At 43.6% G+C, this 27,411-nt stretch overlaps 1 protein-coding gene across 1 annotated transcript in view; it reads right to left on the bottom strand.

Annotated features, from left to right (window-relative positions):
• stk17a (serine/threonine kinase 17a) overlaps nt 1–27,411 on the bottom strand; it is a 109,178-nt gene that overhangs the window by 62,264 nt on the left and 19,503 nt on the right. Inside the window, exon 2 of the mRNA XM_078538573.1 lies at nt 9,416–9,628. Within this exon, the coding sequence (XP_078394699.1) occupies nt 9,416–9,628 (213 nt within the window). The remainder of the gene's footprint in view (nt 1–9,415; nt 9,629–27,411) is intronic.

The following is a 27,411-nucleotide window of genomic DNA, read 5'->3' as shown; positions in this document are numbered from 1 at the left end:
ATAACTTGAGTGAATCCACACTGAACATTTTCCATTTCTTTTATATCGTTCCAATAATGTGTAGCTATTGCTAATGTGTGCTCATCATGTTACCTGCGCAGAGTGCCTCGTAGATACATTTTTGGAGTTTTCACAGTGTTTAAATTGTGAATCGGCAATGCTCAACATCTAGGTGGTAAAGATGGAAATCCACAAGACTGTTAAAAATGCATAATACTGAGTATTTGCAAGGAAGGTTCTAACATCTTTTATTTCAGTGGTGAAATATCAGAGACAATTGTTAGCAGCAAAGTATCTACTTTGGTAAGCTTTGCTTGGCTTGGAAAATACCCATGATTTTTGCTACTGTTGCATCAGACCAAACTGCAAGATGACTGAGGCTTTGAAAGAAAACAATTGAAAAGTTTAATTTACTATAAACATAAATTGTGTTTCTTAATATTGCAGATAAATAAACAGATGGAGAGCCTTCAGGAAAGAAAGATACAAATATTAATGAACAACAATTTACCCAAAATTGAATGCAGCGTATTCTGCGCAGACTGTGTTTCAACTTTTCTCTATTACTATCCTATTTAATATGTTAGTGTGTTTTTGACTTAGCTCACATTCTAGTTTAAAGGTGACAGATAGGGAACAAAATCATTTCCAATCTAAACTTACATACTCTATTGTCAGGCAGAGTTGCATTTATATGTTGCCATTAACATAGGAAAGTGTCTCAAGTGGTCTTTCGTCAAACAACGTGCCAAACTTGTACTGTTCCCAATCTTGTCTTGGTAGCACTCTACTATCTCAATCAGAAAGATGTGGGCTTAAATATGAATTCGAGCACATTGGGCGAAATGGTCTCAGATTTGCACTAAGTGGGCAGATAAAACGATGTTTTACCCGCCGGCTGCAGTGGTGGCTTTTCACGCCGTATCGCCCCAAACCTGCCTCATTAATTACGCATTCCCGGGAAACACACTGTTTCCATGGCGTGCGGGCTCTTATTTGCCCACCATGCCATAAACTCGCTGCTTTATCACGCTGGGCGCCATATTTGTATCGCAGCTGTGAGCACACCTCTCAGTGCTTCCAGCTCACAACTGCTGCAAATAAGACATGGCCCCCAAAAGCAAAAAGACTGCAGGCCCCAGGTTCAATGATGTGTCCCTTGAGAACCTTTTGAATGCAGTGGAGGCCTGCCGAGATATCCTCTACCCCAAATCTAGTGGGCAGCAACCTCACTAATCCAATTTGGGAGGCGGTGGCAGCAGTGGTCAGTGCCAAGGCCCTTCAAAAGAGGGCGGCCACCCAGTGCCGCAAGAGGATGAATGATCTCCTCCGTTCTGCCAGGGTAAGTCACTCTTCTCATCATTCTCAACTCACACACTCACAAACCCATCACACATCCACAGGGCCCTCACTCACTGCCAGTTCAAGGGACATCACCATTCACTCTCTCACACTCACCATCACTGTCCTCATCCTGTCCATGGAACCACTCACCACCCACACATGCCAGCCATACTGATCATCTGGCCCGGCAGGTGTCCTGCTTACACGCTCTCCATCTCTATTTATGCAGGACAAGCTGGCACACAAGAGGGAGAGGTCACTTACTGGTGGAGGAATGCCAGAAATCAAGGTCCTCACGGACCTTGAAAAGCAGAGCCATCCAGCTGGCCGGTGAAGATCTGGACCGGTCCTGTGCTGATGGTGTGGCCAGCGCTGCTCTACCAAGTGAGGATCCAGTAGGGCAACATCCATCAGACAACCATGCTGTGAGTCACTTTCCCTGTTCCGCAGTCCCCTACCAAGCACTAATTATCTCTCCTTTCTTTTGCAGGCACATCTGGGAGCCAGCCGACAGAGTCCACAACCTAAGGCCACCAATCAAGCCATCACAACGCTCAGCCACACCCTCCACCAGCACAGAGACACACACCTCGGTGGGACCTAGCTTTAGAGTAGCCTCGGGATCACAATCTGGTGATTGTTCTGTTCCACAGCCGGTGGAGACAGGGACTTCCCAGGTGCCCGGCACTCGGAGGACTGCTGGAGGCCAGAAATTTGCTGAGTCCGAGTCAGACGACGAGCTTCTGGACTCAGTCATGTCACAGTTGCTGGAGCTGCAAAGGCAAGCTCGGGAACATCAGGAAGGGATGTCCACTACACTCCTCAGATTGCAAGGCACAATGGAGGAGTCCGTCCGCCTTCAGGCTAAGGTGATAGCGCTGGCATGTCAATGCACCGAGGTCAACACTGGTAGGATGGCAGTCGCCATGGAGACCTTGGTCCAGGATATTGGTCCTGCACTGCTGCACGGACTGAACTCCATCGCTGACCCCTTAGTGGGCCTCCAACAGTGAGTACACAAGAGGGGTGCCGGACAGCTTGATCTCACTCCCGCTACCCCTTCTCCTCAAGGAGTCAGCCAGGGACCCTTGGGCACCCATAGGGAGGAAGATCAGCAGGTGCACTCCCCGGAGCCACTCATCGAGGTGACTCCCGGATTGTCTGGCCCATGTGAATCCCCTCTTCCTGTAACCCCAGCAGCTCCAGCTCGACAGCTTGAGGAGGGTGCCACTGCCACACAGCAGGACCCTAAAAGCAGGACACCAGGTCTCAGCCCCCCCAGAGGACACCTGTCAAGGTCATCACAGACAGGGCGTTGCAGTCAGCAGGCTGCCTCCACCTCCGCTGTGGATGTCCGGGGAGCACCAAGATGTAGCAGCAGGGTTAGGAAGATTAAGAAGATGTAATTGCACAGCCTGGGCAAGGGTGTTAATCACTTGTACATAATGTTCACTATCGTCAGTAAACTCCCAAGAATGTCTCCCTGCCTGTGGCTCCTTGATCTGATGAGCAGTGTTCTTGTCACTCAGGTGTGAAACATTTCTGCACAAGATAAAGGCAGGTGTCTCAGTCCAGGGCCTCTTCCCTGTGCTCTGTGCAGCTTTCAGACCAAAGTGATGGTCCGGCCTCACGCTCCCTGGACCTGCACCTCGGCGGTGCTGGTCATTGCTACCAGAATGTTGTGGGCAGGTGTCAGAGTTCCCTCATTCTCTGTGTGTGCTCTTGGCACCTTAAATGTGGGGCTGGCCCACATCTTTTCAGTATCTATGACCAGTGAAGCTGTGCTCCTGAAGGGGTCAGGTATTGAAGGTGGACAAAGGATCAGATGCTTTTAAAGTTTCATGGCTGCGTCTCTGTGATGTGACCCTGATCAAAGAGCATAAGTGAGCTGCCCTCGGTCAGACAGGAGTCAGACATTCTCAGAAGCTATGTGAAGATCTATGTAGTATCCTCACTGCATGTTGTCATCATCCACCTGCAATCGAATGACTATTGGGGCCTCCACTGTGTCCTCGTGACAGGAGCCTTATCACAGAGGGTATGTGCGCTGCCAAAAGCCAGACTGGAGTCAAACATTCACAAATGCAATATGAGGATTTTATGATGTCACCTCACTGCATGTCGTCATCATTCTCCTCAAATCTATCAGCAATGAGGGCCTCCTGTGTGTGCCTGCCTCGTCTGGCCAGTGCGAGGGCCTTATCACCATCATCATCATCACCATCATCATCATCGCCTTCGAGGACCTCATCACCCTCATCCCCGTCGACGTTCTCCTCATCGGAGGATATGTGCAGCTCCTCCATCTCCTCCTCAGACAGCTCCTCTCCCCATTGCAGTGCCAGGTTGTAAAGGGTGCAGCAGGTGACGATGATGCATGGCGCCCTCTGTGGATTGTATTGAAGGGCTCCACCAGACCAGTCCAGGCACTGGAACCTCACTTTCAGTATCCCGATGGTTTTCTCCACCGAGTTGCGAGCTGCAGCATGAGCCTCATTATACTGTCGCTCTGCTGCAGTCTGAGGCCGCCACACGGGTGTCATCAGCCGCGGCGTCTGCGGGTAGCACTTGTCCCCAAGGAGCCAACCCTGCAGCTTCTGTGGACCCTGAAAGACATCAGGGATCTGACTGAGAATGTAGATGTCATGCACACTCCCTGGAAATCATGCGCAGACCTGCAGGACATGTTTGTGGTGGTCATACATCAGCTGCACATTCAGCGAATGGAATCCCTTGAGGTTGACATAGTTCACCGCTTGTTGTGATGGAGATCTGAGCACCACATGAGTGCAGTCGATGGCAACCTGCACCTGTGTGAAACCCGTGAACTGGACAAATCCAATCGCTCTTGCTTCCTGGCTCTCTTGGCCCCGGGCGAAATGCACAAAATTGTGTGCCCTCGCAAAGATGACATCTATGATCTCATGGATGCATTTGTGGGTGGAGGCCTGTGATATCCCTCAGAGGTCACCTGTGGAACCCTAAAAAGGAGCTGCTGGCATAGAAATTGAGTGCCGCTGTCACTTTCACAGCCACTGGTAGTGGATGCCCTCCATGTCCCCATGGAGCCAAATCCTGCAGCAGCTGGCAGATATGACTGACCAGTTCCCTAGACATGTGCAGACTCTGGCGACACTGGATCTCGGTCATCTGCAGGAATGAAAGGTGGTCTATAGACCCTGGGTGTCATTAGGTGCTGACCAGCAACGGTTCGCTGTGGCTTTTCGGCAGCGTTTGTGGGATCCCCAGCCACCCCTTCTTCCAGAGGGTGCTGCTCCTCCCTTTACATAGTTAGGCACCTCAGTTGCTGTCTTCTCCGTCGTCTTTGCTTTCTGTACGCCACGAGGTATACAGCTAGTTCACCAGGCTCCATGGTCCTGATGTACTCCATTGCCATTACAGTTGCCAATTCCATGTCTACCCAAGACACCTTGCCAATGTTCTTGGTCATGCCCAACTCTTGCACTGAAATCCCAAAATACGTATGCGCTTATCCTTGGAGTCAACCTTCAGCAAAAAGTTGTGCAGAAGGCATAAGCCTTCTTTGGTTAATATATTAGCTTGAATGGTAGAAGCATATATTCTGATAATGATTGTGAAATTTGTAGTTGTAGGGATTTGAGCCAATCAGAAAAACCAATGGGGAGGTTCTGAAGGCTTCTAGCAATGAAGTTCTTAATCATAAATCCAACATCCGAGGGCTATTGTTCATCTTTACCTTTCCCTGACCAGAAAAGTATATAATCTGCTCCATGCTCTGTCAATGATGTCTTACAGACATAAGAAACCATTAAATAAGTGAAAAAAAATCCTTTCTGTAATGTAGAATGCTCCACCAGGAGATGACCTGGGTTGAAATTGTTGTTTTAAGATGTACAAAAAGTATAGATAGGGAGAATGACAAAGATTGGATTCAAATCTATGTAGATAACCTGGTTTTCAATTTTGGTGAATTGCCTATGATTATTTAACCCAATGGTTTCCAAGTGCTTCTCCAGAACAGACTACGAGGAATTGCTGCTCGAACTTCCAAAACACTGTCACCAACAGATAAACCGTGCGATTGCAGAAACATTTTGTCTGTCTGCAGCTCACAAATATTTGCTGGCAAATGTGCAAAAATATAGAAACATGATGACCTTCTTCCCCAACCCTCTCACAACCAGAAAGAGCTCTCAGGTTCTTTAAGGTTTGAGGACCTCAGGTTGTGAATGTATGCTCTTTTTTTTACAGCAAGACACCAGTGCAATTTACCTGCTGTTTGTGCAATCTCCAGAAAATATCAAACATTATGGCCAATTAGTACACACAGATTCATCCCACTTTTCCTTTCCACTCCCAGTTTTTCCCCACTTCAGGTCAATCAATGGTAGAGGATGAGAAGGAGAGAACAGGCAGTCAAAGGAACATACTCACCTCCACAGTCACCACCAGTGAGCACACTCTACTTTGCTAAAGGGCATAGCTTCAATGTAGTAGCCTGCAACTATACTGAGCTGATAACCATATCATACCAGCGTGAGAAACAGCCAGACAAATGAGTTTGCATGATTGCTAGGAGGAGAGGTTCTCTGTCCGTATTTTTGTTGGAATGGAGACATTATATCATTCAGTAGTTCCTAGGACCTAGTTCTGTTATGGTGCACATACTGAATTGCCAAAGCAGTCTATTTTCATAGACCTTGTTTTTTACAGATAAGTTCCAGAGCCTAGACAAGATTCACACTATCATAAAGTAACTGGGAGAAGCTTGGCAAGAGCTCAAACATTTATGTCAGTACGATATGGGATACACTATTCAGAGTGAGGAAAACCAAAAGAGTTTTATTCTTTACTTGTCCTCTGCTATTCATTGGAGCGGGGGAGTTGTAACCTCCAAAGAGAGGTGGGTTTGGGTTAGGTGGCATGTAAAAAATTCGAAACCCTCCACTAAATTGCTCAGTTCCATTTTTAATGCAGGCAAGCAATCAAATTGCTAGCAGGTGGGGTGTTGGTCATTTAAATATTGTAATGAGGTTGCATACCTCAAGATTAACACTATTTTAAATTTAACCTGACTAGCTGAGTCTCCTAGGCCTTGGGGAGCCAGTCAGCTAATGGGAGGCGAGGGTTGCTGGATCCAAGAGGTATTCCCTTTCCAATTAACTTCTGGGTCCATTTTACCTGCTTCACCCACCCACTCGGATTAGACACTGTGCCACCTGCCACCCTCCTCCGCCCGACACTGGTCCTTTTGATCTCTTACCCCACCACTGGCACCAGCCCTTGTCATCTCTCCCCCAACCTGATACAGGCCGTTCTAATTTCACCCTCCAGCACCAGCCCCCCAACCCACCACTTTCCTTTCCAATCTCCCCACGTCCCGACAATAGCCATTCAAATCTCACCCCACACCCCACCCCTCCAAACATGGGCCTTCCCAAGCTTCCCTCATTACCAGCTCTTCCAGCCATCCTGTCTCCTCTCCCCCAAACCTGAGACTGGCCCTTTTCACTCTGCATGCTCCCCCCAACCCACCCCACACCCTCAGCACCAGTGCTTCTGATCTCCCCCACACTGGCCCTTCTCAATTTCTTACTTCTCTACACTTCACTCCCCAACACATCCCTTTCAATCTTTCCCCCACTACAGGCCATTCTGATCTCCGCAACACTGGCCCTTCCAATCTGTTAAATTTGGCAGCCCTTAATGTCTTAAAATAATGTTTTATACAGACGACCGTTAAAACAACTTACTCTTATCTCTCACAACACTTTTTAATGTTTACAACACCGACTTTGTACAAAATTAATTAATTCCAAAACTTTTAAAACAATTAGCTGATTTTAACTGGGTTTAAGAAATCTAGATAAAAGCAAAATACTGCAGATGCTGGAAATCTGAAACAGTGACAGAAAATGCTGGAAAAACTCAGCAGGTCTAACAACATATATGGAGAAAAAACAGAGTTAACCTTTCAAGTCCACATGACTCTTCTCCAGAACTAAAGAGAAGTAGAAATGTGGTGAAATTTATACTGTTTAAGGGGGGTGGAGCAGGTGAAGCTGAATAGGAGGCCAGCGATAGATGGGGTCAAAGGAGAGATTGACAAAGATGTCATAAACAAAAAGGACAAAGTGGGTGTTAATGGTAGTGGTAAGGGCTAAAGGAGGTGCTGATAGTGGCATTCAGGTAAGAAAGCAGAATGTGATAATAGCAGGACAAGGGTAAGCACTCTGAAAAGAACAACATGAGCAAGATGACCCTTGTGAGGGTGGGGTGGGGAAGGGGACGGCAGTGGGGAGAAAAGGTCGAAAATAGGATAAAAGGTGGGGAAAAGCAATGAATAAATGAATAAAAATGAAAATAAAAATAAGATAGAAAATAAAAATTAAAAAATAAAAATTAATATTGAAAGAAGGGGGTAAAAAAGGGGTGAGGATAGAGGCTAGAGATCATGGTCTGAAGTTGTTGAACTCAATGTTAAGTCCGGAAGGCTGTAAATTGCCTAATCGGAAGATGAGGTGCTGTTCCTCCAGTTTGCATTGAGCTTCACTGGAACATTGCAGCAGGCCAAGGATGGACATGTGGGCGTGAGAGCAGGATGGTGTGTTGAAACAGCAAGTGACAGGAAGGTCTAGGTCATGCTTGTGGACAGATCAAAGGTGTTCTGCAAAGCCGTCATCCAAACCGCGTTTGGTCTCTCCAATGTAGAGGAGACTGCATTGGGAGCAGCGAATGCAGTAGACCAAATTGAAGGAGGTGCAAGTGAAGCGCAGAAGGTGTTGCACCTTCTGCGATTGCACGGGAAGATTCCTTGGGAAGGGGATGAGGTGTTGGGAGTGATAGAGAAGTGGACCAGGGTGTCCCAGAGGGAATGGTCCCTATGGAATGCCAACTGGGGCGGGGGGGTGAGGGGAAGATGTGGTGGCATCATGCTGGAGTTGGCGGAAATGGCTGTGGATGATCCTTTGAATGCGGAGGTTGGTGACGTGATAAGTGAGGACAAGGGGGATCCTATCATGGTTCTGGGAGGGAGAGGAATGTGTGAGGGCAGTGGTGCGGGAGATGGGTCGGACATGGTTGAGGCCCCTGTCAGCCACAGTGGATGGGAAACCTCGGTTAAGGAAGAAGGAAGACATGTCAGAAGCATCATTTTGGAAAGTGGCATCATTAGAACAGATGCGAGGAGGTGAAGGAACTGAGAGAATGGATGGAGTCCTTACAGAAAGCAGGGTGTGAAGATCTGTAGTCGAAGTAGCTGTGGGAGTCGGTAGGTTTGTAATGCATATTGGTGGACAGTCTATCACGAGAAATGGAGACAGACAGGTCAAGGAAGGGAAGGGAAGTGTCAGAGATGGACCATGTGAAGGTGATGGAGGGGTGGAAATTGGAAAAAAAATTGACACATTTTTCCAGGTCCAGATGAGAGCATGAAGCAGCACTGAAACAGTCATCAATGCACCGAAGAAAGAGTTGTGGGAGGGGGCCTGAGTAGGACTAGAACAAGGAATGTTCCACATACCCCATAAAGAGACAGGCATAACTGGGGCCCATGTGAGTACGCACAGCCACACCTTTCATTTGGAGGAAATATCTGGAGTTGCATTTGGTTAGACCACAACTATACAGTGAAACAAAGCCAATACTGCAGCAGTTGAAAACCTGCACTTCAAGTGAAATAAGATGAGGCAATTTTGACAGTCTCTTTCAAAGTCTCTTTCATCATTCAGATGTAGAATGTGGGACTGTTAACAACTTATAACATAATCAAGATGATTTAGAGATTTCTCTCTCAAGGGGTGGAAATGTCATATTCACAGTATTCATTAAGATGATTATTATTTAGACCATGTGTATAACATTTTACACTGGGAAAGTCCCAAAAGTTACAACAGATGAAAGTATAATACTCGAGGAATGATGAAATAAGAATTTTTCAATTTTACGAAACACCAGTGTTAACCTAAAACCAACTTACAATTACACAATTCAGATTGAGACAGCTAAAAATCAGTAAATACAGTAACCAATTTCAAATGCTTAACATGCTATAATTAAAACAAAAGTCAGGAGAAAAGATGGGACTTACTATTCCAAAACTAAAATCATTTCTGATGCCGTCTCATACACCTCATACAGGTTAATGACCCAAGGATTGGATTTAGCCAATTCTAGGACTGCAATCTCATGAATAATCTCCATTCTGCAGTCTTGACCCTTCCTTCTTTTCCTCATAAATTTGGCAGCATATTCCTTCCTTGTAGCCTTCTCGGTACATTTTTTAACGACTGCAAATTTACCTCTGTGCAAACAAGAGAGATGTTTCGCATTTTAATAGACAATCATCATTCAAAACTTCACCACATGAGTAGAGACTTTAAATAGTTAATGATCACTTAATTCTAATCCAAAGCAGCAATTGGAAATATCAGTGGTTAGCAAAATTGCAGAAATAATACTTTAGATCATTTGAAACCTGGGTTCCAAGCCACCCATCAGAAAAAGATGGGCATGTAACCAGTTAGTGGGGTTAATTCTCTTTTGTTGCTCTTTATTTAATTTCCAGAGTTCATGGGTTCAAAACATCAAAGTATGCCCTGCTTAATATTTAACAGCCATAGCTTTGCAAGTTATAGCAGAGCATAAAATTAACAATAAAAAAATATACCTTTCTCAGTGGCCAGCACAGAAGGTGTATAAACAAAACAATGACCTGGTAATGTAATTTGGACTATAAACATTTTCTACCCTAAAATAAATTTAAGCAAACTATACATAAAATTAAGAAGGTATAGATTTAGAATTGTGACAAACTACAGTTAAAGAGAATTCTACAATTTAGATTTAATTTAAATTTAATAAACATCAAACATTCTGTATTATGGTACCTTAGGTCTAGTTTAAAATATGTGTGAAAATGTCAATGTATATATCCCCGTATCAAAAAACTGCAAAGCCAGCATAGAATATAACCTGGGAAAGCCATAATTTAATAAACAATAGCATCGCCAGGTAGCAAATGGGGCACCAAAAATATGAATCTAGGAGGTATTTCACTGAAACCATTGATCAGCTCGTTACAATACCATCTTTCTAAAAATTGTCAATTCAAGTAGAAGTTAAAAACAAGCACATTCATTAACCAGTGTTGAGAACTCTATTTCGTGATGCACTTTTCTGATTTACGCAAAAATTTACATGCAGTTGCAATTGCTCAGATTGACAATTTACAAAAAGCAACAAGCGTTTGGATTTTCCTGTTTCGACCACTTCCCCACAGGAAGTACTTGAGCAATAGCCTTAAGGCGGTGACTAAGTTAGCAGCTAAACATCACAATTTTGTCCCACGTCCCTAACTATCTGTGGGGGAGCAACTAGCAAATTTAAAAGCAAACTTCTGCTATGGTCCACAGTTTAATTGAACAAGTGCAATTCAAAAAGCTGAACTTTCTTGGTCTTGGAGGATGGGCCAAGATTTATTCTGGCATAGCTAAATACAGCTGCAAACAATTTAGCTGTGATTTTCTGCCACTGAGACTCCATTTTTGCAAAATAATTTCTGACCACGTTTGAATACGTAGTTAGATGAATATTTTTTGTCTCACTTATAGGGTAAATCGCTAGGTTTCAATCACAAGCAGTGGAAAGGAAAAAAAGAAGTTTGATACGTGAATGCATTTTCCAAATTTTCATTTCCCATGTGTTTATTACATTTCTGTACTTTCCTAATGTAGTCTCATGAGAGGTGGAGTAAGGGACTCAATCATTAGGACTTATGTCACGACAGGATGGTGTTTTGCTTCTCAATTATGAGGTCATTTCCTACCTTGGCACATTATTGAAAGGAAATGGACTACCAGGCTGAGAACAGCATCGACAATGCGGACTAGGCTTGTTTTTAGATACCAGTCCAAGTGCAATGTCATTTTCCACTGTCAACACAAGGACTGTAACCAAATGGCCTTGAGACCAGAGACCTAAAAAAAGTGCAACAATGGTCTTTTCACAACTGTGATATTATTGTTGGCAGACACCATGTGCTGACAGAAACCGAGGGACTGAATAATTCTTTCAGCCCAGACAGGCTCAAATGATCCTTTGAAGGTGAACATTTTCATTGAAAATGCTAAGTATATTTAATATAACATGCACCAGATGTGCATGCACAGATCTCTGTAACATTGCTCACAGTGAGTTGTGAATATGTTTACCTTACATAGGGGTATTATGCTATGTGAAGTTCCACATTTTATCATGGTCACCGATGGAGATTGGCTGAATTAGTCAAATTCTGTTTTTGTCACATGGTATTTTGGTATTTCATTAAATTTTTGAAGAATGATTTCCAAAGCTATCCATTTTTTTGTGAATATTCAAAGGCTGTTGAGTGAGTTTATGTTGATAGACGTGTGGCTTTTTATCCTGTATCTTTTTTCCTTTGAGGTACATGGAGGAGGAGTTGGGATCATGAAGCTTAGTAGCACTGTCATCTTAGAATTACAATGACAAAAAGGGCCATTCAACCCATTGTGCCTGTGCTGGCTCCTTGAAAAAGCTATCTAATTAGCCCCGCTCCCCCACTCTTTCCATGTAACACTGCTACATTTTCCCCTTCTAGTATTTTTCCAACTCCCTTTTAAAAATTACTGAATGTGCTTCCACCATCCTTTCAAGCCACGCATTCCAAACCATGACAGCTCATTGTATAAAATGTTTCCTCTGCACCTTTGATTCTTTTGCAGTGACCTTAAATTGTGTTCCATGCTTACTGACTCTTCTGCCACTGGAAATAATTTATCTTTATTTACTCCATCAAAACCCTTCATTATTTTGGATATCTCTATCAAATCTCCCCTAAACTACCTCTGCTGCAAGGAGAACAATGCCAGCTTCTCTAGTGACTGAAGTTCCTCTTCTCCAATGCTAGCCTTTGGTGGAAGTCGAGGAAAATGGACGGGTTACTGGAGCTTCAGATTAATTGGCTGGAATGTTTTCCTGAGGTTTGTCCATACAGTTCAAAGGGAACCGGAGGTTTGGCAGACTGGCTTTGGAATGGGAGATTTGATTCACTCATGGCTACTTGGGGTCTGCTCAGGTATGGGAGGAGGAAAGACAACAAGCTGACAACATTGGGAGGGGTAGCTTTGGGGGCAATTGGTTTGTACATTCCAAAAAGAGTTCTGCAAATGTGGAATTGTTTTAATTGACTCATTTTTGGTCCCCATTCCAAATTCCATTCCCCAGCTACTGACTCCATCTCTCTCCCTGGCATATTTGCACCTCCAGAACATTACCCATCTCAGCTCATCTGCTGATGATTGTGTCTTTGTTACCTCTAGACTCAACTATTCCACTCCTGCAGCACTCCTGGCTGGTCTCCCACATTCTACCCTCTGTAAACTTGAGGCCATCCAAAACTCTGCAACCTATATCTTAACTTGCAGCAAGTCCTCTTCCCCATCACTCCTTTGGAACTCTCTTCCTCAAAAGGCAATAGAAGCAGTGTCTTTAAATATTTTTAAAGCAGAGCTATATAGGTTAGAACATGAGAACATAAGAACATAAGAAATAGGAACAGGAGTAGACCATTCGGCCCCTCGAGCCTGCTCCACCATTCAATAAGAGCATGGCTGATCTTTTTGTGTTTCGATTTCCACATTCCCATCTACTTCCAACAACCTTTGATTCCCTTGCCTAACAAGAATCTATCTACCTCTGCCTTAAAAATATTCAATGACCCCGCCTCCAATGCCTTCTGAGGCAGAGAATTCCAAAGTTACACAATCCTCAGAAAAAAATTTCTCCTCATCTCTGTCCTAAAAGGGCGAGCCCTAATTTTAAAACAGTGCCTCCTAGTTCTGGACTCACTCACAAGAGGAAACATCCTTTCAACGTCCAACTTGTCAAGGCCGTTCAGGATCTTGTATACTTCAATCAAATCACCCCTCACTCTTCTAAACTCCTGTGGAAACAAGCCCAGTCTGTCCAACCTTTCCTCATAAAACAACCCACTCATTCCAGGTATCAACCTAATAAACCTCCTCTGAGCCGCCATAAATCTCCTCTGATTCTTGATTAACAAGAGGGTAAAAGGTTATCGGGAGTAAGCAGGAAGTTACAATCAGATCAGCCATGATCTTATTGAATAGCAGAGCAGACTTGAAGAGCCGTGTGTGGCCTAATCCTGGTCCTAGTTCGTATGTTCATATGTGCTTGCTGACCTACACTGACTTCTGGTCAAGCAATGTCTTGATTTTAAAATTATCTCCTGCAGTTCCACAACCCCCTAAAATGACTGCTCTCCTCTAATTCTGGCTTCCTGAACATCCTTAATTTTAATTGCTCCATCAGTGGTATCTATGCCTTCAGCTGCCTAGTCTCTAGGCTCTGGAATTCCTTCCTTATACCTCTCCGCCTCAGTCTCCTCTTTTAAGACACTCCTTAAAACTTACCTCTTTGACCATGTTTTCGGAAATCTAACCTAATATCTCCTTATGTGGCTTGCTGTTATATTTTGTTTTATAATGCTTCTATGCAGCACCTTGGGATATTTTATTATGTTAACGATGCTATTTAAATATAAGTTGTTTTTAAATGGATCCTGGAAAAATACCATTTTCTTTTGATATACAAGACTATTATGTATTCGATATGAATGTGCTTCCTGCTAACTTTTCTCATTAAATTTCTATGTTCATATTTATAATGGAAACTGCCTCTGATAACATCACAACGTAGCTAAATTATCCAGCCAATGGTGGTACTAAAAGTCAAAACAGGAAAGTAAAAATAGGGATAGAATGAATGAATTTATAGGCACGCTCCAGTTTAATTTTCCACTGATCTGTAACCCTGCTTCACTCGAAGACTAAACACAGGACTACTTTAATAAAATGTTATTTTTATATTCCACTCAGTAATTTTTGCATTCCTTGGAACTTTCCTAATGGGGGTGGGGGTTTACTTCCAACATCCTATGCATATCGCCAGCAAATTAAACATTTTCAGAAAATTTACTCAAATTCATTGCCCAATTTATATTAACTTCAAAAATATAAACTGAAATACTGTTATGCATAGCCACATAACATCTGCAACAAGAAATATCTGTCAGTATAGTCCATTCTACTTGCTGTCCATTTTTCAGAAGCACATGCGCAACACACACACAAACAGCTTATGCTTTAAAAAGAAAACTATGCAAACTAAATAAAGGTTTTTAAATCCATCCACTAGCTTTTCTTCAGATAATTTTGAAAGCCAACTGTGCAGCGTTGAGACTAGAGAAATATTTTTGCTCTTTGTATTATGTTATTGCATTATTGCTGGGAAACTACACATACTACATATGCTCAAACTTCCAAATCTGTCTTCTGTTAACTTACATTGTATAAGATGTGATCAGGTTCCACAGCTGATGTCACTTTTAACAGACTTCACCTCACTCCCCGTCTCCGTGGACTTGGTTTGGGTCCTGGCTGTGTGTGAAGTTGCCACCACAGACCTGGGAAACCTCACTCATACCCAATCTATGCTTGGGCTTCACATCAAATCTGACTGGCCTTGGCTGACCTGAACCAAACCAAGAGATTGTACACAGGAGAAAAGGTTTGCTGTTTGGCACATTTCTCACAGGGCGCATTGTCCTAAATTTAGCTCAACATCTACATTTCTAAACTGCTTTCTTGGACTCACGAACGGAAAGTTTTCATGCAATGATACAAATTGCAGTACAGAATGGGGCCATCTGGTTCACTAATGCTCTTTCAGAAAGATAATCTGCCATCCTTACTGGTCTGCCTACATGTGACTATAGGTGCACAGCAATGTGAAATGGCCTAGCAAGCCACTCAGTTGAATCAAACGGCTAAAAAGTCAAAAAGTAATGAAACCGGATGGACCACCTGGCATTGACCTAGGCACCAGAAATGACCCTGCAAAGTCCTCCTTACTAATATCTGGGGACTAGTGTCAAAGTTGGGAAAGCTGACCAGTCAAGCAACAGCCTGACGTAGTCATACTCTTGGAATCATACCTTACAGATAATGTCCCAGATACCACCATCACCATCCCTAGGTATGTCTTGCCCCACCGGAAGGACAGACCCAGCTGAGGAGGCGGCACAGTGATATACAATTGGGAGGAAGTTGCCGTGGAAGTCCTCAACATTGATTCTGGACCACATGAAGTCTCATGGTATCAGGTCAAACATGGGCAAGGAAACCTCCTGCTGATTACCATGTACTGTCCCCTCCTCAGCTGATGAATCAGTATTCCTCCACGTTGAACACACTTGGAGGAAGCACTGAGGGTGGCAAGGGCGCAGAATGTACTCTAGGTGGGAGACTTCAATGTCTATCAACAAGAGTGGCTCAGTAGCACCACTACAGACCCAGTTGTCTGGGTCCCAAAGGACACAGCTGCTAGACTGGGTCTGCGGCAGGTGGTGGGGGAACAACATACTTGATCTCATCCTCACCAACCTGCCTGCCGCACACTGCATCTGTCCATGACAGTATTGGTAGGAGAGACCACCGCACAGTCCTTGTGGAGGCAAAGTCCCATCTTCACATTGAGGATACCCTCCATCATGTTGTGTGGCACTACCACCGTGCTAAATGGAAATATATTGTGAACAAATCTAGCAACTCAAGACTGGGCAAAATGAGGTGCTGTGGGCCATCAGCAGCAGCAGAATTGTACTCAAACACAATCTGTAACCTCATGGCCTGGCACATCCCCCACTCTACCAATACCATCAAGCCAAGGGATCAACCCTGGTTCAATGAAGAGTGCAGGACAGCATCACAGGAGCAGCACCAGGCATACCTAAAAATGAGGTGTCAACCTGGTGAAGTTACAATGGAGGACTACTTGCATGCCAAACAGCATAAGCAGCAAGTGATAGACAGAGCTAAGCGATTCCAACCAACGGATCAGATCCGGTCATGAATGATAGTGGACAATTAGACAACTCACTGGAGGAGGAGGCTCCATAAATATCCCCATCCTCCATAATAGGGGAGCCCAGCAAATCAGTGCAAAAGATAAGGCTGAAGCATTCGCAACATTCTTCAGCCAGAAGTGCCAAGTAGATGATCCACCTCGGCCTCTTCCGAAGGTCCCCAGCATCATAGATGCCAGTCTTCAGCCAATTCAATTCACTCCACCCGATATGAAAAAACTGCAAAGGCTATGGGCCCTGACAGTATTCTGTCAATAATACTGAAGACTTGTGCTCCAGAACTTGCCGCACCCCTAGGCAAGCTGTTCTAGTACAGTTACAACACTGGCATCTACCCAGCTATGTGGAAAATTGCCCAGTACCCTGTGCACAAAAAGCAGGGCAAATCCAACCTGGCTAATTATTGCCCTATCAGTCTGCCCAAAATCATTAGTAAGGCAATGGAAGGGGTCATCAACAGTGCTATCAAATGGCACTTGCTTAGCAACAACCTGCTCACTGACGCTCAGTTTAGGTTCCACCAGGGCCACTCAGCTCCTGACCTCATTGTAGCCTTGGTTCATACATGGACAAAAGAGCTGAAGTCCCGAGGTGAGGTGAGAATGACTGCCCTTGACACGAAGGCAGCATTTGACCGAGTGTGGCATTAAGGAGCCCTAGCAAAACTGGAGTCAATGGGAATCAGGGTGAAAACTCTCCACTGATTGGAGTCATACCTAACACAAAGGATGATGGTTGTGGTTGTTGGAGGTCAATCATCTCAGTTCCAGGACATCACTGCAGGAGTTCCTCAGGGTAGTGTCCTAGGCCCAAAAATCTTCAGCTGCTTCATTAATAACCTTCTTTCCATCCTAAGGTCAGAAGCGGGGATGTTCGCTGGTGATTGCACAATGTCCAGCACCATTCGCGACTCCTCAGAAACTGAAGCAGTCCATGTCCAAATGCAACAAGACTTAGACAATGTCCAGGCTTGGGCTGACAAGTGGCAAGTAAAATTCATGCTACACAAGTGCCAGGCAATGACCATCTCCAACAAGAGAGAATCTAACCATCGCCCCTTCACATTTAATGGCATTACCATCACTGAATCCCCCCACTATTAACACAACATAAAGATAAAGGCAAAATATAGGCCCCCACTATCAGCATCCTGGGGGGTTACCATTCACCAGAAACTGAGCTGAGTCATATAAATACTGTGGCTACAAGAGCAGGTCAGAGGCTAGGAATCCTGCAATGAGTAACTCACCTCCTGACTTCCCAAAGTCTGTCCATCAACTACAAGGCACAAGTCAAGAGTGTGATGGAATACTCGCCGCTTGCCTGGATGAGTGCAGCTCCAAAAACATTCAAGAAGCTTGACACCTTCCAGGACAAAGCAGCTTGATTGACACCATATCCACGAACATTCATTCCCTCCAACACCGATGCACAGTAGCAGCAGTGTGTACCATCTACAAGATGCAATGCAGGAACTCACCAAGGCTCCTTAGACAGCACCTTCAAAACCCACGACCACTACCATCTAGAAGGACAAGGACAGCAGGTAGATGGGAACACCATCACCTGGAAGTTCCCCTCCAAATCACTCACCGTCCTGATTTGGAAATATATCGCTGTTCCTTTACTGTCGCTGGGTCAAAATCCTGGAATTCCCTCCCTAACAGCACTGTGGGTGTACCTACACCACATAGGCTGCAGTGGTTCAAGAAGGCAGATCACCACCACCTTCTCAAGGGCCATTAGGGATGGGCAATAAATGTTGGCCCAGCCAGCGATGCCCACAACTCATAAAATTAATTTTAAAAAATTGCTTATCCCATTTATTTTTAATTGACATTCAGGTGGCTGCCTTATAGGCACTCCTGGTGATGTGTCCTGTGGTTTCATAACTTAAAGCACGCAAAAAATCATTCCCCCTTGCTCCCTCTTGTTTTATTCAGGGAGAATCCTCACTCTCCATCCCCTTGTTTCCATGTGATAACAGTGTTTCATGAGATGCCCAGAGTAAATTCCACAGGTTTCATTCCTGCTTTCATTGGCTGCCCCTCTCTTGGTGGCTCTCCCGCTTGTCATGTTGCTGCGAGTCCTGGCTCTGCAGGAAATACTGAGTCTCACACCTGACAATTTAAAGGGCAAAGTTCTCCAGGGCTACAAGGAGGTGCCAGCTCAATCCAAGAGCGCTGGCAACCATAACTGCAAAGGTTAATGGTGTTTTTAAAATGAAGGTGCTAGTTAGAACTAAACCAATAGCTGTGCCAGCCTTCAATAATTTTCAGACCTCAAATGGAGCAGACTGATGCTAGTATGAAACTAAGATGCAAGCCTGAGTGAGGGGAAGTTGGTTCAGCCTTCAGCATTGCCCAATTTCCCTTGACAAAATCATGAGGCAAACTGCATGTATGTTTGTGGGTATGTGGTTCCTAAATCATGTTGGAAGAATATAACAATGTAACACTAAGTACAAATGAATTTTATTTTGAAAGCTCTATTATCATGCCTGTTACTTAAAGTTAGCAATCAGGATATTTACATTTTCTTACAGCAGGGAGATTGCGACACACACATGTTCAGGAACTAATCGTAAAACACCAAATTCAAGATTACAGAGATCCTTGAAAAAAGTTACCAGTGCTGGCAGACAGGCGATTCCACATCGTTCCCCAGCCAGTACCAACAGACCTATTCCTTGCTGCTCACCTCTCCACTGATAGACAATAGGAATTCACCAGGGAGCCACACACCACCAATACATGGTTCATCTTCCACATTTTGTTAAATTGTTGATTACACCTTCCCAGCAATTCCAGACTAAAGGATCTCCCCATGTTAAACTGCTGTAGCCCCACTGCAATACTGTCAAACTCCAAGGCCTTTGTCCGGGTTCTGCTGGGCTCCAGGGTCCTTTCCCGGTGCTGCCAAAAGCCCAGGATCATTTCAGTTATAAAAATTGTGAGTGTTTCGAAATGCTCCTTTGAACATGGTGGCAGCAGGTGTCTGTGAGTAAAACCCAAACATTTTAAATGGATTACTGCTGAATTAGATTGAGAAAAATCAACTCAAATTAATGTCAGAGAGAGACAAATCTGAGTGAATTGCACAAAGATGAAATCACCATTGCCGCAGCAATGAACACACACTGCCAGCTCAGGATGAGCTGCGAGGCTGATAATGTTGTGGAGGCATTTGAAAAGTTTAAACAAATGTATATAGATTGACATTCAGTAGTTTTCTAAAAGGCACTACTGAAGAGGAGAGGATAAACTACGTCCATTTGTTGGCAGAAGAGAAAAGTTTAGATTTGTTTAGTAGCTGGGAGACGAGTGAGGATGAGGGGGACAACCCAGCCAAAATTTCCTGAAAAATTCAGCACACATCTCCAGCCAAAGTCAAACCATCAGATCCACCAATGTGAATTTCAAAGCCTGAGGCAGGAACCAAGTTAGTCTGTTGACAATTTCTTAATAGGATTGAGAATAAGCCAGCAAGAGTGAAGAAAATTGGATGAAGGGCTGGTAGATCAGCTCATTTGGGACTCTGCACACTCTGAAATAGAAAAATCTCTGATTGGACAGAACAAGTTCACAATATCGCAGGCTGGAGACACCAGAGGACATGAAGCCAGAAGTAGACAGTTGAAGATACTGACTACCCAAAAGGCTAGCCTTCAGTTAAATCAGGGGAAAGGCAGCAGGGTTGGTGCAGTGAAACAGCAACAAAAGAATGTACACCAGACAGAGAAAGATGTGTAAGAGCTGTGGATGATTTAACAGACAAAAGGAAATTTCCTGCATACGGATCAAACTGCAGAACTTGTGGAAAGCCCAATCGTTGGGAAAAGATGTTCAGAGCAAAGAAAAAGGATGGTAAAGGAATCACCAGAGGCAAAGTAGAGGGCGAATGGCAGGAAGAATAGAAAAGAGTGGCAGGAAAAATAGAAAAGCAGCATATTGTTTAAATGGAGAGACATTGCAGACAGATTGCAGAACTCACTGGTACAGAGGGATCTGGGTGTTCTGGTACATGAATCACAAAGGTTAGCATGCAGGCACAGCAGGTGATTAGGAAGGCAAATGGAATGTTGGCGTTCACTAAAAAGGGGAATGGAGTATAAAAGTAAAGATGTTTTGCTACAGATGTGCAGGGCCTTAGGTGAGACCAGATCTGGAGTACTGTGTACAGTTTTAGTCTCCTTATTTGAAAACAGATATAATTGCATTAGAAGCAGTCAGAGAAGGTTCACTTGATTCATTCCTAGGATGAGGGGCTTACCTTATGAAGAAAGGCTGTGCAGGTGGCGCCTATACCCATTGGAATTTAGAAGAATGAGAGATGATCTTATTGAAACATTTAAGATCCTGAGAGGTTTTGATAGGGTGGATAATGGGACAATGTTTCCATTTGTGAGGGAGACTAGAACTGGGGAACAGTTTAAGAATAGGAGGTTTACCGTTTAAAATGGAGATGGGGAGAAATTCTCTCAAAGGGTGATTAGTATGTGGAATTCTCTTCCCCAGGAAGCAGTGAAGACTGAAAATTGAATTTATCCGAGGTAGAGTTGGACAGATTTTTGATAGACAAGAGAGTCTAGAGTTATGGGGGACAGACAGCAAAGTGGAGTTGAGACCACAACCAGATTAGCCATGATCTTACTGAATGGCGGAGGCAGGCTCGAAGAGTTGAATGGCGTACTTCTGCTCCTCAGTTCTATGTTCCAATGTTACACACAAAAACAACTGAACTGCCACACAAGGGGAAAAGGTTGGCTGCTAATGACATTTTACAACAAGGCAACAATAGGTGGACTTCTGTAGAGTGCAAATGCTTCTTCCACTTTTTCCGCTGAGTCTCTTTTGCTTTACTACATAAGCTTAATAACAGTAACGGGCATTACACAATCTGCTGAGATGGATTGTATTCAATTGAACCCTGTTGTCAAACCATTTATTCCACAGCTAAATCGACAGCAGAGGTTTGCTTAACGGCATCAAGTGTCAGACGATAGAATTGGTTACATTTCATTTAGAAGAGACAGAATACGATCCAAATGCTCATAGAGTTTCCTGGTGCGAAGGCAAATTATTTCCTGCCCCGACTTGAACTTGAGACCACCAGCTGGATGTGGTAACATGCCGCTGCCCTCAATCTAAATTTTAACAAATGCCCTCCCAAATAAAACTAAATCAATTCTTTTGTGTGACCACATTGCTAACAGATGAAGTCATTCTCACACTGCACTCCTCTTTCTCCCTCTCCCCTTCCAAATACAGTGAACCATTATCTGAACATATACACATGGTCACAAGAGAGTTTGAAAAACATGCAGTGACAAAAAACAAAGTTTATTTATCATTTAAGTCTAATAAGGGGAAGTACAAAAATTCCCTTTGGAAATATTCAGGTTTCTTTGAACAGGTTACTTTGTCCCATACGACAATAAACAGCATACATAGTTGTATGTATTTAATTTGTTTTCACATCGAATTAAAAGCTGTAGTTAAAAATAGGTAGAGTGGACAAGCCTTCACTTCCCTTCACTTCAACAGTAGGACTGTTGAATCTGCTACTAGAATAAAGGTATCAAATTTTGCTGTAAAATGCTGGCTACTTGTTCTAAATTCTGAACTAAAATAGTGTCAATATAACAGCAACTTAATTATACAGGACTGTAATACAACAACTCAAATGTGTTAAAGCATATACTAACTCCAACAGTGGGAAGAAAAGCAGATTCCATCTGCAACGAATGCAAACTCTAACCACAAATCACAAACAAATGCAAAATGTGTGTTAATTCTGCAAAGACAATTCAGTACCGGTGAAAAAGAAAGCCCCAGAAAAGTCATGATCATAATCTTTGCAACAAAAGAACCAAGTACAAAATAAAATAATTGAGGAAAAGATTACAAGAAGAGTTGCATGTCCTGTGACTAATGAAACCTGTCAATGGACAGATTAATACCTTTAACTGTCAAACAAGTGATTAAAATGCATAAAGAGTAATAACAAGACTACATAGGGAGAAATATGAATACTTCCTTTAGTTCCTGCTCAAATGCTTCATCCAATTTTTCCGCCAAGCCCCCTTTTGCTTTACGCCTCCACCAAGAAGGTCTCTATAGTTTATACTGGAGCTTGGACCAATAGGGATAAGGAAAAAACTGACAAGAGCAATGAGCCGAACACAAGGATGAAGTGCTGTAATGTGCTGGGCTCTCTGCTGCGGACTCTGTCTTGTTTACCTTGCAGGACAAATTCCGCAACAATTAACTGTAACAAGCTAAGTGTACAGCTATGTAAAAAGGCACAACTGCTTTTTAAAGATTGTCTGCCACATAGCTGGCTCGATGACTGGGGGTCATATAGAAGTAAGTAGGAAACTGCACTGTCAGACTTGAGCATTCAGTCAGCACTGCTTTCTAATTTGCCACAACTGCCTCCAAAGGAACCTTGCAGCAGTTGCTTTTGGCTCATCTGGTCACAGCGACACTACCTCACTTGACATAGCCACATTGTATCAGATGGGATCGCTGTTTGCAGAAGTCCCACAATATAAAAAGGTGGCATTAACATTCCCCCTCAACCACCACACTGGAGTTCTTCCACATGGGATATTAAGCAGGAATGTAAACAATCAGCGTTTCAAGAAAAACATAAATGGTCCTGTGAAGTGGTCTAGATTTACTAGCGATTTCATTCCATGATAAAGCTGAGTGAATACCGACATGGAGCAGGAAACAGAAAGTCACAACCAATATAACATGCACATCACGGGAATTGAACCCTCCTGAAAGGAAGGGATTCCTACCTTTGACGTGACTAGACTGATTCTCTCATTCAGAAGTCTGCAAAGACTGCTGGCTAAGGCCAGATGGTTCTGTTGATTTGCATACGAATCAATCTGCCTTCAACAATGGAGACTACAAAATTTCCAATATGTAAGAGAAGGTTCACATAAAAAATATATATTTGCAAGCTTTAATTCATTCATTCAATCTCATTCAGCCCATCGAGTCCATGCCGGCTTCCCGCAAAGCAATCCAGTCAGTTGCACTCCTCCCGTTTGATCCCCATATCCCTGCAAAATTATTTTTTTCAAGTGTCCATCCAATTTCCCTTTGAAGTTATTGATTGTTTCTGCTTCCATCGCCCTCATGGGCAGTGAATTCAGGTCATTACCATTTGCTGTGTAAAAAATCAAAGTTCTCCCTCACACTCCCCCCAAATCTCTTACCAAAATCTTAAATCTGTGTCCCCTAATCCTTGTACCATCGGCTAGGGTTATAAACACTTTATAAGTCAGCGCATAGCTGCCGTTGAGATTCCAAAGCGTGTGTCTTGTGCCACAACCTGCAAGGCAAATGTTAAACCTCCAGGAGGACCTATTTTCTGTGATTCTTTCAGGCTACTATTCTTAATGAGTCCTAGCTTGTGGCTGCCGCATAGGACCGCTGGCGCTACCTCATTATAAATCCACCTTAACCTCCTCCTTTCATAGAAAGATTAACAACTTACTGCTGCATTTTTAGTTTTCTTGCCTCTAAGAGCTGCACTTAACAACCAAGATCACTGCATTTGATAGTCTTCCTTCACTTGAAAATGAGGTGGAAGCACAGGATGCTGAGTTCGTTTCACAAACTTCACGGCCAAGCTAATTGATGAACTAAAATAAATTACAAAAACAAATACACCTATAAGGATGGTCTTGTTCAATCTCTCATCACATAAGAGAGTAAAGTTCCACGCTTGGTTGCCACTGTATTGTATCCATTAAACCGCTCACTTAAAAGAATGTATAACCTGACAAGAAGTAATTAACAAGGATTTAGAAATAATCAATCATGCCTCACTAATCTACTGGAATTATTTTTCGAAGAGGCAACTAGAATGGTGTTTGGTAGATATCCTTAGAGTAGAAACTGCTTGGATTCTCAGAAGGCAGGTAATGGGATATCACAAATGGGTCTTAAAGAAATTCACATTTCAAGGATTTGATCTCAATTTAGCTAGCTGGATTCAAAATTGCCTTGCAACAGGGAGCAGAAGACAGTGGTAAATTAAAAACTTTTCTGGAATTTCAGAGACATCGGTCTGTTGCTCACACTATTCACCAGTAATATTAAAAATGGTACTTTTCGTATAAACTTTGCTTATATATAACAGATTGAAAGCAATCAGAGAAATCTGAATTAATTGAACAGGTGGATTTTAAAAATAGGTGAATGTAAGATATTGTACACTGGAAGAGGAAATATGAAGTGTGTGCATGATGACTAAAAAATGTCATTACTACGCAAACAAATACTAGGATATAGCTCAAAATCAAAACAAGTTATTCTAACCTTACATAGACTAGTTAGTCCGTATACAGCGGGTAATGATCTATTTTGCCAGACCTTGCACTGTTGCTGGGACCTTGCCCACAGCCAGGGCTTAAGTGAATATTCACAGGCAGCTTGCACTGTAAAGTTTTCCATTATACAGTGTTTACATACCAGGCTTTGCGGGAAGGTAAAGGGTCTTGCAAAATTTATCTTGTCTGCATTTTAAGCATCCTCCTTTAAAACAATTGTAATGGATTGGAAAAGATTCAGGAGGAGTGTAACAAAGATGATTCCAGAACCTAGGACTCTTAAGTTAGAAAAAGAATTTTGGAACATGATCCAAGCTTTTGAAATGCTGAGAGGCAGGTAGGATGTAGATGTGGGCAGGTTATTTGATTTGGACTGAGCGCAGCACTAGAGGATTCAGATTTAAAATAAACAAGCCTTTTTTTTCCAAAGTGGAAGCTTTTGCTCCCATGGCTCTCAAAGAAATAAAAAATAGGAGCAGGCTATGAGCAAGTTTGCCGCTATGTATGTTAACCCCTTCTATAAAAAACAACTGGATAAATATCTGGCTAGAAACAGGCTTGAAGATTATAGGGATAATTACAGAATAAGACACACTATAGGGAATGGTGATGCTAGAGTTGGGCAAGAGTATGGGATCAGCTGTGAAAATGGATATTATGGAATTTTGATAGACCATTCTTGATCAGGAAGTATTTATCCAAAACTTTCAAGAGATTAAATGAATGTGAAATATCCTCACTACCACCCTCCCATTACTGAAAAATTTGAAAAAATGCAAATTACATCCTTTTTAAGGAAACCAGACTGACAAGGCAGCTAGAAAACATGGTCCACATGAATTGATAGCCAGAGATAGCTACAAAAGAAAGAAAACTAATCTGAAAGTCTTCAGGTGACATTATACACAGAGCATAGCCTGCATCTGACATTACAGTCTTTAAATCTCTCCCTATTTATGGTTATTTATCTGCTGTGTTTATATTACGTTGCTAATGCTGAAGACTGCAGGTATCATTCTGACAGCAGATCAGTAATGTGAACAAAGTAGTTCTATTTCTACTTCTCGTCAGCTCTGAAGAAGGGTCATACGGACTTGAAACGTTAACACTGTTTCTAACTCCACAGATGCTGTCAGACCTGCTGAGTCTTTCCAGCGCTTTCTGTCTTTGTTTCAGATTTCCAGCATCTGCAGTGTTTTGCTTTTATCTCAGTGTTTAATTCACTGCCACGTATCTTCCAGGAATGTTTACCTTGAAGAAGTACTGCTCTTCTCTCCATGGGATTTCCGTTTGTCTCTTTCACCCTGTTCACCTTCATTGCTTTCCAATTCCCTCCCGGTGTTTGGCAAGGTGTTTACCAAAATTCACTTTCACAGCCATATTTCCTTCCTCAGTGACTGTCTCCATCTCCGACTTACCCCACGTGGATTCCAACTGAAGTTCCATCCCTTATGTTTTGAATCCACCCAGGATTACAGGTATCTCCAGGACATACAACGTTCCTCGGACTGCTGTTCTCACCGCATCCTAAGATCCACACTCAGTGCCACGCGCCGCCATATGAACACATTCGACCTCTCCCTCCAGCAGCCCCGACTCACCTGATCTCAAAGCTGTCCTTGTCCCCAGTTTCATTTTATTCTTCGTCTCATCCGACACCTTAACAAGAAACTTTTTCTCTTCCTTTCAGGTGCTAAGGAACGCAAGCTCCAACAACTTATTGATACCAATGCCCATCGGGACCCTCCACCCCTTCCCGTCCCTCTGACCCCATCCCGTTTTCTAACACACGGCCCTTGCCGTGTATTCACCATACCCCCTGCCCTTCCCCTCTCTGATGCTGCACATTCTGTACTCAGCAAAGGACTCAGTTTCATACCCTTACGTCCTCATCTCAATGAATTCCAGCTCGGCACAATGCTGAACTCTTCTTCCACCTCATTCGTCTCCGTGCTCACTTCTTTGGGCAGGAGTCCTCCTCCCGTTCAATGAATCCTTTCACCCACCTCCAGTATTCTCTCTCCACCTGGACTCTTCCCTCTGGCCTCTTACCTGCTCTTGATCTTTTCATTGAGAACTGTCAACGTGACATTGGCCATCTCAATTTCTCTGCTTCTCTCACCCAGTCTAGCCTGTCTCCTTCTGAACTTGCTGCACTCTGTTCTCTTATGTCCAACCCTGACTTTGTTATCAAACCTGTCGACAAGGATGGTGCAGTTGTTGTCTGGCATACTGACCTCTACCTCACAGAGGCTGAGCACCAACTCTCAGACACTTCCTCCTACCTCCCCCTGGACCATGACCCTCACACCTTCCCCTCCCTCCCAGAACTTGATAGGGTCCCCCTTGTCCTCACTTTTCACCCTACCAGCCTCCGCATTCAAAGGATCATCCTCCGCCATTTCCGCCAACTCCAGCATGATGCCACCACCAAATACATATTCCCCTCGCCCCACCCCTGTCAGTATTCCATAGAGACCGTTCCTTCCAGGACACCCTGGTCCACTCCTCCATCAACCCCAACACTTCATCCCCTTCCCACCACACCTTTCCATGCAATCACAGAAGGTGCAACACCTGCCCCTTTACCGCCTCCCTCCTCACCATCCAAGGGTCCAAACACTCCTTTCAGATGAAGCAGCACTTCACTTGCACCTCCTTCAATTTGGTCTACGGCATTCGCTGCTCCCAATGCGGTCTCCTCTACATTGGGGAGACCAAACGCAGACTGGGTGACCGCTTTGCGGAACACCTTCAGTCTGTCCGC

The sequence above is a fragment of the Cetorhinus maximus genome, chromosome 3, assembly GCF_964194155.1.
Source record: "Cetorhinus maximus chromosome 3, sCetMax3.hap1.1, whole genome shotgun sequence".
Taxonomy (NCBI): domain Eukaryota; kingdom Metazoa; phylum Chordata; class Chondrichthyes; order Lamniformes; family Cetorhinidae; genus Cetorhinus; species Cetorhinus maximus.
Note: the sequence above shows the minus strand (reverse complement) of the source record. Positions and strands in the feature narration are given on the sequence as shown.